The sequence below is a fragment of the Lipotes vexillifer genome, unplaced genomic scaffold (genome assembly GCF_000442215.2).
Source record: "Lipotes vexillifer unplaced genomic scaffold, Lipotes_vexillifer_v1.1 scaffold1529, whole genome shotgun sequence".
In the NCBI taxonomy this organism is placed as follows: Eukaryota; Metazoa; Chordata; class Mammalia; order Artiodactyla; family Lipotidae; genus Lipotes; species Lipotes vexillifer.
In genome coordinates this window covers 505,786-521,921 of record NW_006784325.1, presented here as the reverse complement: position 1 = coordinate 521,921, position 16,136 = coordinate 505,786, and the positions used below count along the sequence as shown (strand labels likewise).

At 46.2% G+C, this 16,136-nt stretch overlaps 1 protein-coding gene across 2 annotated transcripts; it reads right to left on the bottom strand.

Annotated features, from left to right (window-relative positions):
* Positions 1 to 534: 534 nt before the first annotated feature.
* On the bottom strand, positions 535 to 13,194 carry ZNF26 (zinc finger protein 26). 2 transcript variants are annotated; one of them, XM_007456683.1, is made up of 4 exons: positions 13,159 to 13,194; positions 4,814 to 4,940; positions 4,449 to 4,544; positions 535 to 1,910 (listed from the first exon to the last, which is right to left on the bottom strand). In XM_007456683.1, exons 1-4 carry the CDS (start codon positions 13,189 to 13,191, stop codon positions 562 to 564), a joined length of 1,605 nt encoding a protein of 534 aa, XP_007456745.1. In that variant the 5' UTR covers positions 13,192 to 13,194; the 3' UTR covers positions 535 to 561. The 2 variants fall into 2 exon arrangements, with proteins under 2 accessions (XP_007456745.1, XP_007456746.1); XM_007456684.1 differs by lacking the exon at positions 4,449 to 4,544 and having other exon boundaries at positions 556 to 1,910; positions 13,159 to 13,191.
* Positions 13,195 to 16,136: the final 2,942 nt, after the last annotated feature.

The window sequence follows — 16,136 nt, the reverse complement described above, 5'->3', positions numbered from 1 at the left end:
TCCACAAACTATCAAATATAACAAGTTACATTTTAAAATAAAATACCAAAAATTTTTAAAACGCTATCAGTGTTACTCAGGAAAGTCACACTCCATACCCCTTAACCTTCAGAGTATGTTCCTTGCCATTTTCCTGCTATTACTCTAGTTACATACTAAAATAAAAAACAACTTTACTCTCCACCAAGACTTTCTTCAGCACCACATCTGGAATGCAACTCCCCATGTAACACAGCTTCCACGGGAAGTGCTTTCCTGATTTATTAAAGTTACAAGGGTTTCTCAATATGAATTCCCCATGTTAAATCTTCATAATCAGGCTACCACTTCTGACACAGTTACTGCTCCATACTCCTGCAACTATTCTCTTGTATATAAAGATCTGTATGACTTACTTCTGAAAGCTTTTGCACATTCATTCCAAATATGATTGGCCTCTCTCTCATATGACTGATTTGATAAGAGAGTATTTTTAGGACTTCCTGCCTCTATTATCCTCTGAAGTCTCCTGTGGATCAGCTTCTGTGAGAATGCTTCTAACATCTACTCCGTTCTGATTTCTCACTTGTGAGTTTTTCGATGTATACGAAGCCCTGAATTCCAGCAGAAGGATTTCCCACATTCAGAGCATTTCCATGGCTTCTCTCCTGTATGAACTCTCTGATGTTCACTGAGAGACGACTTCTGAGTGAAGGCTTTCCCGCATTCACTGCATTTGTGGGGTTTTTCCCCTGAATGAGTCTTCTGGTGTATCTGAAGTGACGCCTTCCTAGGATAGGCTTTCTCACATTCGCTGCATTCATAGGGCTTCTCTGTTGAATGAGTTCTCTGATGTATAATTAGCTGTGATTTCCCACAAAACGCTCTCTCACAGAAGCTACACTCATAGGGTCTCTCTCCTGTGTGTGCTCTCCGGTGTATAACGAGGTATGACTTGCTGCTGAAGGCTTTCCCACACTCACTGCACCCATAGGGCTTCTCTCCTGCGTGAGCTCTCAGATGCGCGGTGAGCTGTTCCTTCCTACCGAAGGCCTTCCCACATTCACTGCACTGATAAGGATTATTTCCTGTGTGAATTCCCTGGTGCACAACGAGTTGTGTCTTCATGCTGAAGGCCTTCCCGCAATCCCTGCACTGATAGGGCTTCTCTCCCGTGTGCATCCTAATGTGAACGAGGAGATACGACTTACTCCTGAAGGCTTTCCCACAGTCACTGCATTTATGGGGTTTCACTCCTGTGTGAGTTCTCTGGTGCACAATGAATGGCGACTTCAGACTAAAGGCTTTCCCACATTCACTGCATTCATAGGGTTTCACTCCTGTATGGCTTCTCTGGTGTAAAATAAGCTGTGATTTCCAGCTGTAGGCTTTCCCACATTCACTGCAACCATAAGGTTTCCCTCCTGAGTGAATTTCCTGATGGACAATGAGCTGTGACCTGAATGAGAAGACTTTCCCACACTCGATACAGGAGTAGGGCTTCTCTCCTGTGTGGACTCTCTGATGAGCATTGAGGTTTGACTTGGCACTGAAGGCTCTCTCACATTTAGTGCATTCGTATGGTCTCTCTCCTGTATGAATTCTGAGATGTACAATGAGCTGTGATTTACAACGAAAAGCTTTCCCACATTCGTTACATACACAGTTTTTTTCTATACGAGTTCTTTGATGTTTAAGAAAATATGATTCATCACACCCATGAAACTGATCAGGATTCTGTCTTAGATAGCTTCTGGCTGAAGCTAAGTTTTGTGTCAAGCTTTTTCCATGTGTATTATATTTAAGGAGCCTTTGTCTTGAAGAAATGTGGCTTTTGCTCAGATGAAGCTTTCCAAATGCATTACAAGCATAGCTTCTCTCAACACTTTCAAGTTCATCTTGATTTTTCTGGTACCATTCTTTCCAACCTTCTAGAAAAAAAAAAACACCACCATATATTTAAAATCATAACACAAACCTAATATAGAACTAAAGGGCTTTAGAACTGCCATGTAATGAGTGTTTTTCTTTTGGTCCAGGCCTCTGACACACTGGTTCAAAAGAAATACTGGCCAAGTGCACACACATCACATAACCAACCATGGGGGCAAGAGGAAGTGAATCAAACCAAAATAAGTCCCTTTACAGAAATGGGTAGCCGATTAGCAGTGATCAAAAATGTTTTTTTAAAAATAGGTTTAGGCCACAACAGTGAGAGGCCCGCATACCGCAAAAAAAAAAAAAAAAAAAAAAAAAAATAGGTTTAAAAAATTTAGCCTTCACTTAGAAGCCAATGCCAACTATTTATGCCAATTTTATTATTGCAGGAGTTTACTCATAAAGTTAATTCACAGGATACAGAATAGCTAGGTATGACATGTAGGTAGGTACAATGAGACATTAAAAGAGAGACTGAGCGAGCCATAAGGAAAGTAAGGCAAAAGCATTCCAAACAGAAGGAAGAGCAAGTGCAAAGCTCCTGGGGAAGGAACCTGCGTGGCATGGTTAAGGAACAGAATAAAGGCCAGGACAGCTGAGACCCCCTGAGTGAATAGAGTGAAGGCAGGAACCAGATTAGGCAAGGCCCCAGGAAAGAGTTTTCACCCAAAGGACTTTAATTAGAGGGGAGCTCGATTTATCTTGTGCTTTTAAAAGATCAGTGGCCATTACATAAAAACGAATAGGAAAAGGGCAGAGAGACTAATGAAGAGCCACTGCAGCAGTCCAGGATGACAGGATGGGACTGGCTGTCCTTCTGGAGCTGAGCAACGTGGACATACTTGGAGAGAGAACTAAGAAAGGTACTAATGGACTGGATGTGAGAACCCAGAGGAGGGGAGGACTTAGTAACTCCTAGATTTGAGACTTGAGAAGCAGGTGGTGCTGCTCTTTGAAACTGAAAACACTGAGAGAGAGACATGTTTGGAGGAAAAACAAAGGACTCTGTTTTGGATCTTATTACATTTGAGATCATAGTTAAGTATCCAAATGGAAAAGCAGGTAGGCAGTTAGACCTCAGTTCAGTGCTCAGTAAAAAGTAGGCATCAACAGCACATACAAGGTATTAAATTGACGTTAGGGATAACGTCTTCTAGGGAACACATGTTAATTAAAAGGGATGCCAAAACAGCCCTGGAGCAGACGACATTTAAGGTTGGAGAGGATTTGCAGAGAGAATGGGAAAGTCCATCTGTGAGGCCCTAACAGTGTGAAGATGACAGTGATAGCAAGACAAGGGTTAAAGGAAAGGAACAGCAGCACGGTGCGGTCTGGACAGCAGCCATCCAGACAAAAGCATTCCAAACAGAATGAACAGCAAGTACAAAGCTCCTGAGGAGGGAACCTGCATGGCATGGTTAAGAAACAGAACAAAGGCCAGGACAGCTGAGACCCCCTGAGTGAACAGAGTGAAGGCAGGAACCAGATTAGGCAAGGCCCCGTACACACTGTCTGTGTGTCAGCACCCGTCAGACACATAGCCTCCGTCACCCCCGTACACGACTGCGGCACTGGGGGGCTCAGTAGCTGTCCTGCTTTCTCAGGACTGCTTGCTAAACACTTTTCTCCCCAAAGTGGTGGGAAACCGGAGGAAGAAGAGCAATTTTAGAAGTGCCTTCCCATTTCTGCCACTGAGAATGCAGAGTGGGAAAGCCCAGGGGCACTCTCCTGCAAGCGTATAAACCTGGGACCAGAGCGCACGAGGAAAGGAGAAGGAGGATGGCAATTCTGCTGTTACAACACTGGGAGGAAAAAAGCTTTGAGTTTCAGGACAGAAGAGCCTTTCCACAGTTACAATACAGAAGAGAAGCCCAAACTTGGACAACTCAAAAGGGAAGAGTAAGCGGGGTCAGGGAAATAAAAGCAGGGTGATAAAAACCACCTAAGATACAGGTGAGACTAGGCTAGGTTTCAGAATTCTTTTAAGAAAAGAGCCCAAGCGACTTCCCTGGCAGTCCAGTGGTTAAGAATCTGCACGTACACTGCAGGGAGCATGGGTTCCATCTCTGGTCGGGGAACTAAGATCCCACGTGCTGCGCAGTGTGGCCAAAAAAAGAAAAAGAAAAGTGCCCAAGAAAGTAACAGTTGTAATTTCCAAGTGACTGGTGTGAGAAGAGAGAAGGAAGCAATGAAATCTCCTAAGACAGTCAAGGGGAGAGAATGAAATGAAAAACTATGGGTAAAGTCAAGGGACTTAACTGCAGAGGCAAGAGAGAAAACAAGGCCCATGACTACGGGAAGGAAGGCAGAGAAAAAAGGTGACAGAAGGAAGGAAACAAACCCAGAAAGCAACCTCTCAGAGCCACGGGAGGAAACCGAGGGCCCCGTCCTTACCTGAGGACTCGCGGGCTCATCCCGAGTCCACCCGGTGGTTCAAGGACTTCAAAGAACAGTTCGCGCACACAACACTCCCTGAGTGCCAGCCCCGGTTCACTCCAGACCTCCCCTCTCCATGGTTTCTGCTCACCCACCTGGACAGCTCTGACGGGAAACTTCCGCGTTTATTATCCATGGCTCTTCTCCTTGCTCCAACTTGAAGACTAAATCAGGTTTGGTACCATGATACCCTGTTAAGGGAAAATCACAAAGGGTGTGGGCCAAACTGCTGGGGACTAGAAAAGGAAGCTAGGAGCTCGGAAAGGAAGCAGCTCGTTTGCACTTGCGGAAAGATTACAATGAGGGGGTGAAGACAGAATAGGGACTAAGAATGTATGACCTCCAGAGCTCAAGTCCATAATCATTAATTACTTCAGAGGCCCCGGGATAGAACAACAAAAGAAAAAGCGGTGGCAACTTACGACTCACGACCTGAGCAGAAAAGAGAAGCTGTACTTACCCACAGACACCAGGTTACTATAGTTTTCCAGAGTCACATCCCGGTACAGGTGCTTCTGTGCAGAATCCAGTAACTGCCATTCTTCCCAGGTGAACTCCATAGATATATCCTTGAATGACGATAATCCCTGTAACAATACACACACCATTCCACAGGCTGCCATTACCCGGGAGACATGGAAAAGATGTAGAGGACCCAGGAAAGGAGAATGTCCCTCCACAGACTGCATCCTGAGCCCAGGCCACCACTTGCTTTGAGAGAGAATTAAAAAATAATAATAATAAGTGAGCCTCCGTGTGCTAGATACTCTTTTGGGTCCTGAAGACTTCAGGATGAGTAAAGCCCACTCTGGCCTTCAGAAGCTTTTAGTCTTGTAGAGGGAAATGAACAGCTATGCATGCAGACAAAATAAGGTGTTTCCAGTCTGATAAGAACCTATTCAGGGAGACCTTGCACGGGGTGGTGAGCACGACTCTAACTATGGGCACCAGACACACAAGGTCTGACCTTCCGGAAGTGCCTGCCCTCTGGCCAGCTGCTCAGCCCACCTGAGTCTCAGTGGGAGCGAGCACATGAAGAAAACATGCCAGGGACTTCCCTGGTGGCGCAGTGGTTAAGAATCTGCCTGCCAATGCAGGGGACACAGGTTCAAGCTCTGGTTCTGGAAGATCCCACATGCTGCGGAGCAGCTAAGCCCGTGCGCCACAACAACCAAACCTGCACTCTAGAGCCCACAACTACTGAGCCCGCATGCCGCAACTACTGAAGCCCGTGCACTCTAGGGCCCGCATGCTGCAACTACTAAGCCCACATGCCACAACTACTGAAGCCGCGCTCCTAGAGCCCGTGCTCTGCAACGAGAGAAGCCACCACAATGAAAACACCGCAACGAAGACCCAATGCAGTCAAAAATAAGTAAAATTTTTTTAAAAAGAAAACGTGCCAAATAGGTGACTTCCCAGGCTTCTTCCAAGAAAATAAGGGGTCCACGACCGAGTCAACCAGGGGATACCCAGCACAGACTGTGAACCTAAAGCTCAGGTCGCAGAGCCACAGGCCACAAGCCAGTGCGTGGGCGTCTGCTCCCCAAGGTGTGCGGGTCCTACCAGGCGGCCCTGCGGCAGTGTCAGCCGTGTGGCCTGCATGCCTGGTGCTTGATGCCTCTGAGAACTACCCAGTGTGCTCACAATAAATTCCTCTCACAGGACCAAAAGATAGCAGCAAGCCACAGACCCTCAGGGGGTCATTCAATAAGCACTTATTAGGCACCAACCACGGACACAGTCCCTGTCCTTAGTGGGTTCCCATTCCTGCAGGGGAGATGCCAGTAAACACAAAGCCACCTAGCACGAAGGCGGTGACAGTGCTCTGACAGGCCTCCAGCAGCTTCATGGGAGAGAGGCGAGGAGGAAGACACAGGCGCTATCTCAGATGGGTGATCAGGAGCCCCCTGCTGAGGCGACATTTGGGCAGAAGCACAAGCAGTGGGAGAACGAGCTCTGAGATTTCTTTGGGAAGAGCCTTCCACGCAGCATGAAAACAAAGGCACAGGCCTGCAGGGCTCGAGGACGTGGTAAGGACTTGGATTTCATTCCACAGGAGAAGAAGCCCCTGGAAGGCCTTGGACAGGGTGGTGCGCTCTGACCCCCATCTGAGATCATTCTGACTGCCACGGAGAGGGGAGGGGTCCTAGTTCCAGTGAAAGACGAAGGTCCCTGGGGCTGGAGTAAGAGCACTGGGGTAAGGAGCCGTGGTTGGGTCCCAGGCATCCAGTGAAGCCAGAGGCAGAGACGCCCCGGTGGAGACGACAGCGCAGAGAAGGACGTCGAGGAGAAGGCAAGGATCCTGGCCGAGCAAATGGAAGACACTGCCCTCTACAGGTTGGGAAGCCTGCAGGACGAGAAAGGGAGGGATGGGGGCTGAAGACAAGGAAGCAGCAGCTAGAGGAGCCCCGACTGACGCCCTAACAGGCTCCTCCCCAAGGGCGCTGTCTGCAGCGAGGGGGACCCCAGGGAAGACACAGTGAGTGCAACTCTGGGGGAGCCTCAGAGGCCAGTGGAAATACAGGGTGGAGCCCTGTCACAGGCTCCAAGCGATCCCCATCGTGCTGGGGACTGACCGCCAGATGACAGGAGCTTCCCATCCCAACCCATGAGGAGCTCCCACAGGAATGAAAAGTGAAGTGGGAATAAAGAGAAGAGCCTCCCATCTCCCACAGTCTGAGTCGGGGAAGAAGAGGGGTTGGAGTGTAGCTTGAACTTTCCAATGCCTGGAAGTTAACTGACATCCAAATACTTGGCTCTTGCCAAGATGACTGCCAGGGCTGGGGAGGGACAGCTGACAGGGCACGTCTGAGGTCGTGATGGAGAAAAATGAAGCAGTGACATCAAGCCCAGGGCATTCATGCAGGGGGGAGGAGAAACAGGAAGCAAGGCCTGAGGCAGATGCCACAAGAGCAAACGCAGACCAAAGGGACAGGATGGAAGAAAACAGGGGTAGAGCAGAGAGTGTATTTTATTTTAAGCCTTTTGCTATTTTTATGCTTGATAAGAATAAAAACAAAATACAAAGGAAATACTACAAAAAAATTTAATTGGGCAAGCATAATCAAGAAATGAGGAGACTTCCCTGGTGGTCCAGTGGTAAAGAATCCGCCTTCCAATACAGGGGAAGCGGGTTCGATCCCTGATCGGGGAACTAAGATCCCACATATTGTGGGGCAATTAAGCCCGAGCTCCGCAACTACAGAGCCCGCGTGTCCTGGAGCCCTCGCACCACAACTAGAGAGAAGCCCGGGGGCTTCCCTGCTGGCACAGTGGTTAAGAATCCGCCTGCCAATGCAGGGGACATGGGTTCGAGCCCTGGTCGGGAAAGATCCCACATGCCACGGAGCAACTAAGCCCGTGTGCCACACCTGCTGAGCCTGCGCTCTAGAGCCCGTGAGCCACAACTACTGAGCCCGTGTGCCACAAGTACTGAAGCCCGTGTGCCTAGAGCCTGTGCTCTGCAACAAGAAGTCACCGCAATGAGAAGCCCACGCACTGCAACAAAGAGTAGTCCCTGCTCCCCGCAACTAGAGAAAAGCCCTTGTGCAGCAATGAAGACCCAACGCAGCCAAAAATGAATAAATAAATAAAATTTTTTTAAAAAGAGAGAGAGAGAAGCCCACGTGCCACAAGGAAGAGCCCGCCCCACAATGAAAGATGCCGCAGTTAAGACCCGAAGCAGCCAAAAAAATAAAGAAAATAAAGAAATTTTAAAAAAAGAAAAGAAGAAATGACCAAGACAGGGTGCATAACTCTAAGATAGAAAAAGGATTTTAAAATTCATAAACGATCACTATACACAAGCAGTTCTGCTATAATGTGATGTTACCAAAAAAAAAAAAAATCACCACTATACAAAGTCTCCGGCTTATGGGAAGAGCAGGGTTGGAGTGTGACACCTTTGTAGCACACATGAAAAAAGAAAATCAGGAACCTTAATAAAAACAGTAGCAGTTTTATACTTGTTTGATTTGAGAAATACTACCATAAATATGGCACTGTACCTTGAAAAACGCCTGACGTTTGGGTGTCAGAAGGGCCATAGGTTAGTATAAAGTGGTGAAAAGAGGCTTGCCTGAAATCAGTCAGAAAGCTCACATTGCTCCCTAAGATATCAATCATGTTGAAACAAATGTACATCCTTAAAGCAAACATGATAGCAGAACTGACTGTATATACAAACTTCTTCCAATAAATTTGAAAACTTAGAAGAAATGGAAAATTTCCTAGGAAAATAAAAGTAACCAAAATTTTCCCAGAAAGAATTAGGAAGACTGACTAGCCCATGGTCATAAAATAAACTGAAACAGTAATCAAAGGTATACCCTCTCCATAAAGACAACAGTCCCACGCTATCTTGAAAAGTAAGTTCTATCAGCATCCAAGGAACAGAAAATTTCTCCCATATCTAATCTGATGTAGAGCCAGGAAATGATGGGAAACCCATCACACAAAACCTGTATAACCCTACAGAGCAGGCAAGGACAACACAAACTGTAGTCCAATCTCATTTATTAAAAATACCTAGATAAAGACACTAATAGAGTAAAACAAATCCTGTACATATATACATAGCAAACTATGAATGAAGTTTATCCAGAAACTTAAAGGACAGTCCAAACTTTAAAAAAACAAAACACAACCGTATCAAAGAAATAAGTAACATTAGTACACTAATGGAGAACAAACAATCATCTCAATAGATGAAATAAAGTACTATGAGGAAATTTAACGCTGTTAAAAATCGGAATTCAGTTTGTTACAGGTAAAAGTAATTTCCCTAAGCCTATAAAAAAAATCATACTTTGTGTGAAACTAAAATCAGGAACAAGACACGGACGCTCACATCAACTCTGCCAGTCAGCACTGTCCCAGAGGACCCAGCACAGCAGGAACAAAGCAAAATGCCAGTGATGAACACTAAGCAAGGAGAAGAAACTACTGTCATTATTTACAAACATCTGATTTTCTGACTAAAAAACCTTACAGAAACAGCTGGCATGAGAACCGATAAGAAACATCAGCAGGGTGGCAGTTAAAAAAAAAATCAACATGTAACAGCTCTTTGATTCATCAACAGTAACCAAATTGAAAATGTAATAAGAACCACAACAAATCTAGAACGTACTCAGGAATAAAGCTTAAAAATAGAGAAAAACCTAACGAAAAATACACGTGATAAAATACATAAATGCAGAGGCAAACAAAACACAGTAGCTCAGATATGGAAGCAACGTAAGTGTCCAGTGATAGGTGAATGGATACAGAAGATGTGCCACACACACACACACACACACACACACACACACACACGAACATTACTCAGCCATTAAAAAAAACCCCAAAATCTTGCCATCTGTGACAACATGGATGGAAATAGAGGGTATTATGCTAAGTGAAATACATCAGACAGAAATACAAATACAATATGACCTCACTTATATGTGGAATCTAAAAAATTAAATGAACAAATAAACAAAACAAAAACAGACTCATAGACACAGAGAGCAAAAAGGTGGTTGCCAGAGGTAGAAGGGTGAGTGAAATAGGTAAAGGGGATTAAGAGGTACAAACCTTCATTTATAAAATAAATTAACCACGGGGATGTGGCATAAGGAATATGGTCAATAATGCTGTAATAACTTTGTACTGGGACGATTACCAGCCTTGGGGCAGTGATCATTTCATAATGTATGTAAATGTCAAATCACTATGTAGTACACCTGAAGCTACCATAATATTGTATATCAACTAAATTTCAAACATTTTTATATTTTTTTAAAAAAGAAAAAAACAAACAAACAGAGGCCTGAGTAATCGAGTAACATTTATGATATGTAGACTCAATGTGGTATAAAGATATTAATTTTCAACAAATTAATTTATAAATTCAATGAATTCTCATCAAAATGCTAAGAAGATATTTCTTTTCTAACACTTATTCACAATAAATAAAACCATACGTTTGGACTACCGCTGCTACAACTAAAAAATTAATGGTAAATTACAATCCTCGTGAACATCAGAGACCCACGGAAGCAAGGAGGACTAAATGAACCAAATTTCAGAGAGGAGAGCTCTTCCCAGGTGAGCTAAGAGCTGGCTGGTTGTTTACTTCGCCAAGGGCATTTGTCCAGCCTGAGAACAGGTGGGACGGGGTCAGCTGAGACAGAGGATGAGACCAGGAGAAAGAGAAACCAGTGGAGCCTTTGATATCCCCCTGGACAGCAGGCTGCCCCCCTGTGGCATTTGCTGAGTGCGGTCAGTGCAGGAACTGGGCGGGAATGGCAGACTGACTCTCCCATAGTCTCAAGGCACTTAGGACACAAAGTACTGCGAGGGAGGAGCCTGCGATCGGCACACCCCGCTGAAAATACAGGTGAACCGAGTCCAACTAAAGCAGCACCCCAGCCCCAAACCAGCTCAATGTCTGTTTAGATGAGGTGATCAGTCACTCCCCAACTGCACAACAGAGGAGAGGGGAAAGAGGCTCTGGTAGAAAGTAACATTGAACTTCAGTCTCTGTGGCTGTTCCCTTTATACCAATTCATGTACAAACACACACACACACACAAGTAAAGAGAGACAGAGATAATCTGGGGAATCTGGGTGAAGGGTGTTTTTTTTTTTAATACAATACAGATTATTTTATACTATTCTTGTAACTTCTCTAGTTTTGAAATTATTTCAAAATAAAACATAAAATGTAATAAACTCTAGGGCTTTCCAGATGATCCTTTGCCTACTGAAAGGGCCCTACACAATCTGGCCTTGCTCTCGCACGCTCCCTCCCCATTCCTGCCACACGCCTTCTTTCCACTAGACAGGGTACCTGCTGGTTCTCACCTTAAGGCCACTGACTTAGCTGCTTCCTGTTCTGTGCCCCCATCCTCCCATGATCATCCAGCTGTCATTCAGATTCTGCTTAAATGCTGCCTCAAGACAAGGTTGCCAGTCTGAAGTAGCCGCCCAGGCTCTCAGTGCATGAGCATTCACAACTTTGTTCATGATGTTCCCCTGGTATGTCTTACCATCTCCCATACCCTCCACGGGGTCATGGGCCCTGTCAGTCTTCTTCACCCCTGCATGCCCTAGAAAATTACCTGGCATAATAGTCAATAAAGACTTGCTAAACACGTACACTCAAAAACAAGGAAATACTGTCTACATTTGTTCAAGTCTTTTAGGTCCTAAGAGGCAATAAGAGCGCAGGCTCTGAAGACACTCTGCATGGGTCCGAACCTCAGCTCTGCCATACCTCGTGTCCTTGTTTCCCTTACTAGTTTGGGACCTGGCAGGCTCCCCAGTTTTCTCAGCTGTAAAATGGGGACATACTTACCTCACAGGGCCGCGAGGTGTTAATGACGTCACACACACAAAGTGGCTAGGCCAAGAGTGGTGCCTATTAATATTATTCAACAGTCGTGAAGTCTTCTTTGTTCAGGTCCTGTACCCTTATGGTCACTTATCTTATATTTTCCAATTGCTATTGCAAATACATTTTCTCTCATTGTACTCTCTGTATAGTTATTGTTTAAAAGCAAAAAGTTCATTGATTTTGAGGTTAACTGTACCCCGCCGGCCGCCTCGGTGAAATCCCTTCTCCTCTGACACCCAAACTCTTCCTGTCACACTTGATCACCTAAAAAAGTGTCTGTACTATTACTAATCGCTTCTCTACATCCTGCTGCCCACAGCTGCATGCAATCCCTTCGCCTCTCAGGAACTGACCACCTGCACCACCCCCGACATTCTCTCTGCTCTGGAAAAGCTGCTTAAGACCCACACATTCTGAAGTCCAGGTGGCACCTTTCAGCCTCATGAAATACTTCTGAGGCATTTCGTATCATGGCTTCTAGGAAGCTCTCTTTTCTCAAATTTGCAGCGGAAGAAACCACTCTCCAAATTTTCTGTCACCTCCCTTGCACCCCAGCCCTTCGGCACCGCCGTCCTGGTTGCCCTGAGTCCTCTGCTGGTCCCTCCTGGGGCTCTACTCGTCGTACCCTGCGCTCCCCCGAACACAGGCGCCTTTAATCTGCACATGTTAGTTGAAAACCCCTACCCAAGCCTACAGATCCGACGACAGGCACTGCGCTTCGAACACCTACAAGCCCGCTCGGCCCCTGGATACCTCTTCCAGCAGTGTTCTCAAGGCCGGGAACACGAGCAGCGCGCCAACGGCTCCGAGAAGTTCACCTTCGCCGGGAAGCCCGCTCTGGCTCACCGCGCAACCACCCGCCCGGGCCGGCCGGTCCACTGGCCCTCTCCCCTCGCGACGCGGCTCCTTCCAGCTCTGAGCCCTCGAACCCGCCCGCCACTCTGCCCAGCGACCACCCTCCGCAAGAGACCGCAGCTCCTCGAAAGCAAGAAACGTACGTAATTCCTTCGCACTGCCAGCGCCAGTCTCAGCGTCCAGCACACAAAGACACTCGGTGTTTGAGCATCTCAACAAGTGAATGAACAACGAGGAGGTTAATTTCCCTGATGGGGCCCGAAAGGGCTGGACACGAAGACAACTCCGTACTTGTGTGTGAGAAACCTGAAACGACAGAGGATCACTTCCTTCACGAGGACCCTCGCTGCCCTCAGAATTCAGGGGCCGCTGTAGACCATAAAACAGGGTACCTGCCGAAGGACAGGGCACCGGACACAAAATGCCCGAAGACGAGGAACGTTCCTGGAGACCCAGGCGGACGGCGGCGAACACGCGTGTTCAGGCCCTGGCGTGGCTGTCACGGGATGAACACGGCCAAGCTCACGGCCCAGTCGGCTTGCGCAAGGGAGAAAGTCCCGACTCACCCAACACGAAGCTGTCCGGGACCTGCTGGCCATCCCGCGCTGTTTCGTGCAGGGTCTCCCGGCTGCTCCCACCCCGCCCACCCAGCAGGGGCTTCGCGCCCCACGGAGGGAGGGTCCGCGGGCACCAGGCACCTGCCCGTCGGGGCTGAGTCCCTCGCAGGGACGCGGCCTCCGGGCCCGGGCGGAGGGAACCGGGGCGATGAGTTTGTACCGTTCCGCAGCCGTGAGGCGGGAGGGACCGAGGCCGGGCTGGCCGCCTCCACGCCCGGATCGACCGTGGGGGTTCAGGCGGCCACGAGCGTGGTGCGCACAGGACGTTCCGGGCCAGGGTACCTTCGCGTCTCCGCCAGCTCCGCGGCCAAGGAAACAGAACGTCCCCGGCCCGCCTCTGTGCACAGTCGCCCCGCAAGCTGCAGCCCGCTAGGCGCGTACTCCGCTGAGGCGAGGGTGCGGCGCACGCGGAAGTACGTCACGCTACCAGGAGCGGCCGGCAGAAAACGACATCTCCCAGAACACTCTGCGGAGGAGGCGGAGGGCCTGGGGAGAGCGGCGGAGGCCGTCGGGAAAGGCGGGCTGGCTGGCTTTGCAAGCGCCCGGTGTTCCCCACTGCCAGCCACTGCCCGGGCAGAGTCCCTCTCCGTGCAGGGGCTGGCGCTCGGGTCTGGACGCCGCACCGGGTAGAGTTCCGACCGGAGGGCACAGCGGAAAAGAGCATCGTGTGAGGCTGAAAGCTGCAGTGCACAGGGATATAAAACAGTTGTGAATATCAGTGCCCCAAATAATAGTTACCAACTTCATAACGGTAGATGAAAAGAGAAATAGAGGTACATCACTAATGGGAGACATGAACATGCCAACTCTCCGTCCGAGACAGAGCAAACAATAGCCGACTTAAAAAAAACGCACAACCTAAACGTTGAGATTTATGTTTTATTTTATGGCCCAAACTGAGGACTTAAGCTTGGGACACAGCATCTTAGCTCTGAGGGGCTGCTCCAAAGAGGCAAATGGGGAAGCCAGGATATTACAGGAGTTTTTGCAAGAAAGAGCAGGTAGTCGGAACATCAAAAGATTACTGTTGATTAAAGAAAACCACACATCTCAAGTTAAGGAATTTAGGGCTTTTTCTTGTTGTTGTTGTTACTTTTACCATAAGGAAGAGATTTATTTATTTATTTCCTTTGGTAAATTTTACCATAAGGAAGAGATTTATTATTTTTATTTTCTAATTTTTGTTTTATTGTTGAAATTTACTTTATTTTTTTATATAGCAGGTTCTTATTAGTCATCCATTTTATACATATTAGTGTATACATGTCAATCACAATCTCCTAATTCATCACACCACCACCACCACCACCACTTTCCCTTCTTGGTGTCCATACGTTTGTTCGCAACATCTGTGTCTCTATTTCTCCCTTGTAAACTGGTTAATCTGTACCATTTTTCTAGGTTCCACATATATGCGTTAATATACGATATTTGCTTATCGCTTTCTGACTTACTTCACTCTGTATGACAGTCTCTAGATCCATCCACGTCTCTATAAGTGACCCAATTTCGTTCCTTTTTATGGCTGAGTAATATTTCATTGTATATATGTACCACATCTTTATCCATTCATCTGTCGACGGGCATTTAGGTTGCTTCCATGACCTGGCTGTCGTAAATAGTGCTGTAATGAACATTGGGGTGCAAGTGTCTTTTTGAATTATCGTTTTCTCTGGGTGTATGTCCAGTAGTGGCATTGCTGGGTCATATGGTAATTAGATTTTCAGTTTTTTAAGGAACCTCCATACTGTTCTCCACAGTGGCCGTATCAATTTACATTCCCACCTACAGTGCAAGAGGGTTCCCTTTTCTCCACACCCTCTCCAGCATTTGTTGTTTGTAGATTTTCTGATGACGCCCATTCTAATTGGTGTGAGGTGATACCTCATTGTACTTTTGATTTTCATTTCTCTAATAATTAGTGATGTTGAGCAGCTTTTCATGTGCCTCTTGGCCATCTGTATGTCTTCTTTGGAGAAATGTCTATTTAGGTCTTCTGCCTATTTTTGGATTGGGTTGTTTGTTTTGTTAATATTGAGCTGCATGAGCTGTTTATGTATTTTGGAGATTAATCCTTTGTCCGTCGATTCATTTGCAGATATTTTCTCCCATTCTGAGGGTTATCTTTTCGTCTTATTTATAGTTTCCTTTGCTGTGCAAAAGCTTTTAAGTTTCATTAGGTCCCATTTGTTTATTTTTGTTTTTATTTCCATTACTCTAGAGGGTGGATCAAGAAAGATCTTGCTGTGATTTATGTCAAAGAGTGTTTTTCCTATGTTATCCTCTAAGAGTTTTAGAGTGTCCTGTCTTACATTTAGGTCTCTAATCCATTTTGAGTTTATTTTTCTGTATGGTGTTAGGGAGCTTTGGTTTCTTTCATCAGTGACATATAGTTTTCTGAGTACAAGTCTTTTACCTCCTTAGGTAGGTGTATTCCTAGGTATTTTATTCTTTTTGTTGCAGTGGTGAATGGGATTGTTTCCTTAATTTCTCTTTCTGATCTTTCGTTGTTAGTGTATAAGAATGCAAGAGATTTCTGTGCATTAATTTTGTATCCTGCAACTTTACCAAATTCATTGATTAGCTCTAGTAGTTTTCTGGTGGCACCTTTAGGATTCTCTATGTATAGTATCATGTCATCTGTAACAGTGACAGTTTTACTTCTTCTTTTCCAATTTTTATTCCTTTTATTTCTTTTTCTTCTCTGATTGCCATGGATAGGGCTTCCAAAACTATATTGAATAATAGTGGTGAGAGTGGACATCCTTGTCTTCTTCCTGATCTTAGAGGAAATGCTTTCAGTTTTTCACCAATGAGAATGATGTTTGCTGTTGGTTTGTTGTATATGGCCTTTATTATGTTGAGGTAGGTTCCTTCTATGCCCACTTTCTGGAGAGTTTTTATCATAAATAGGTGTTAAATTTTGT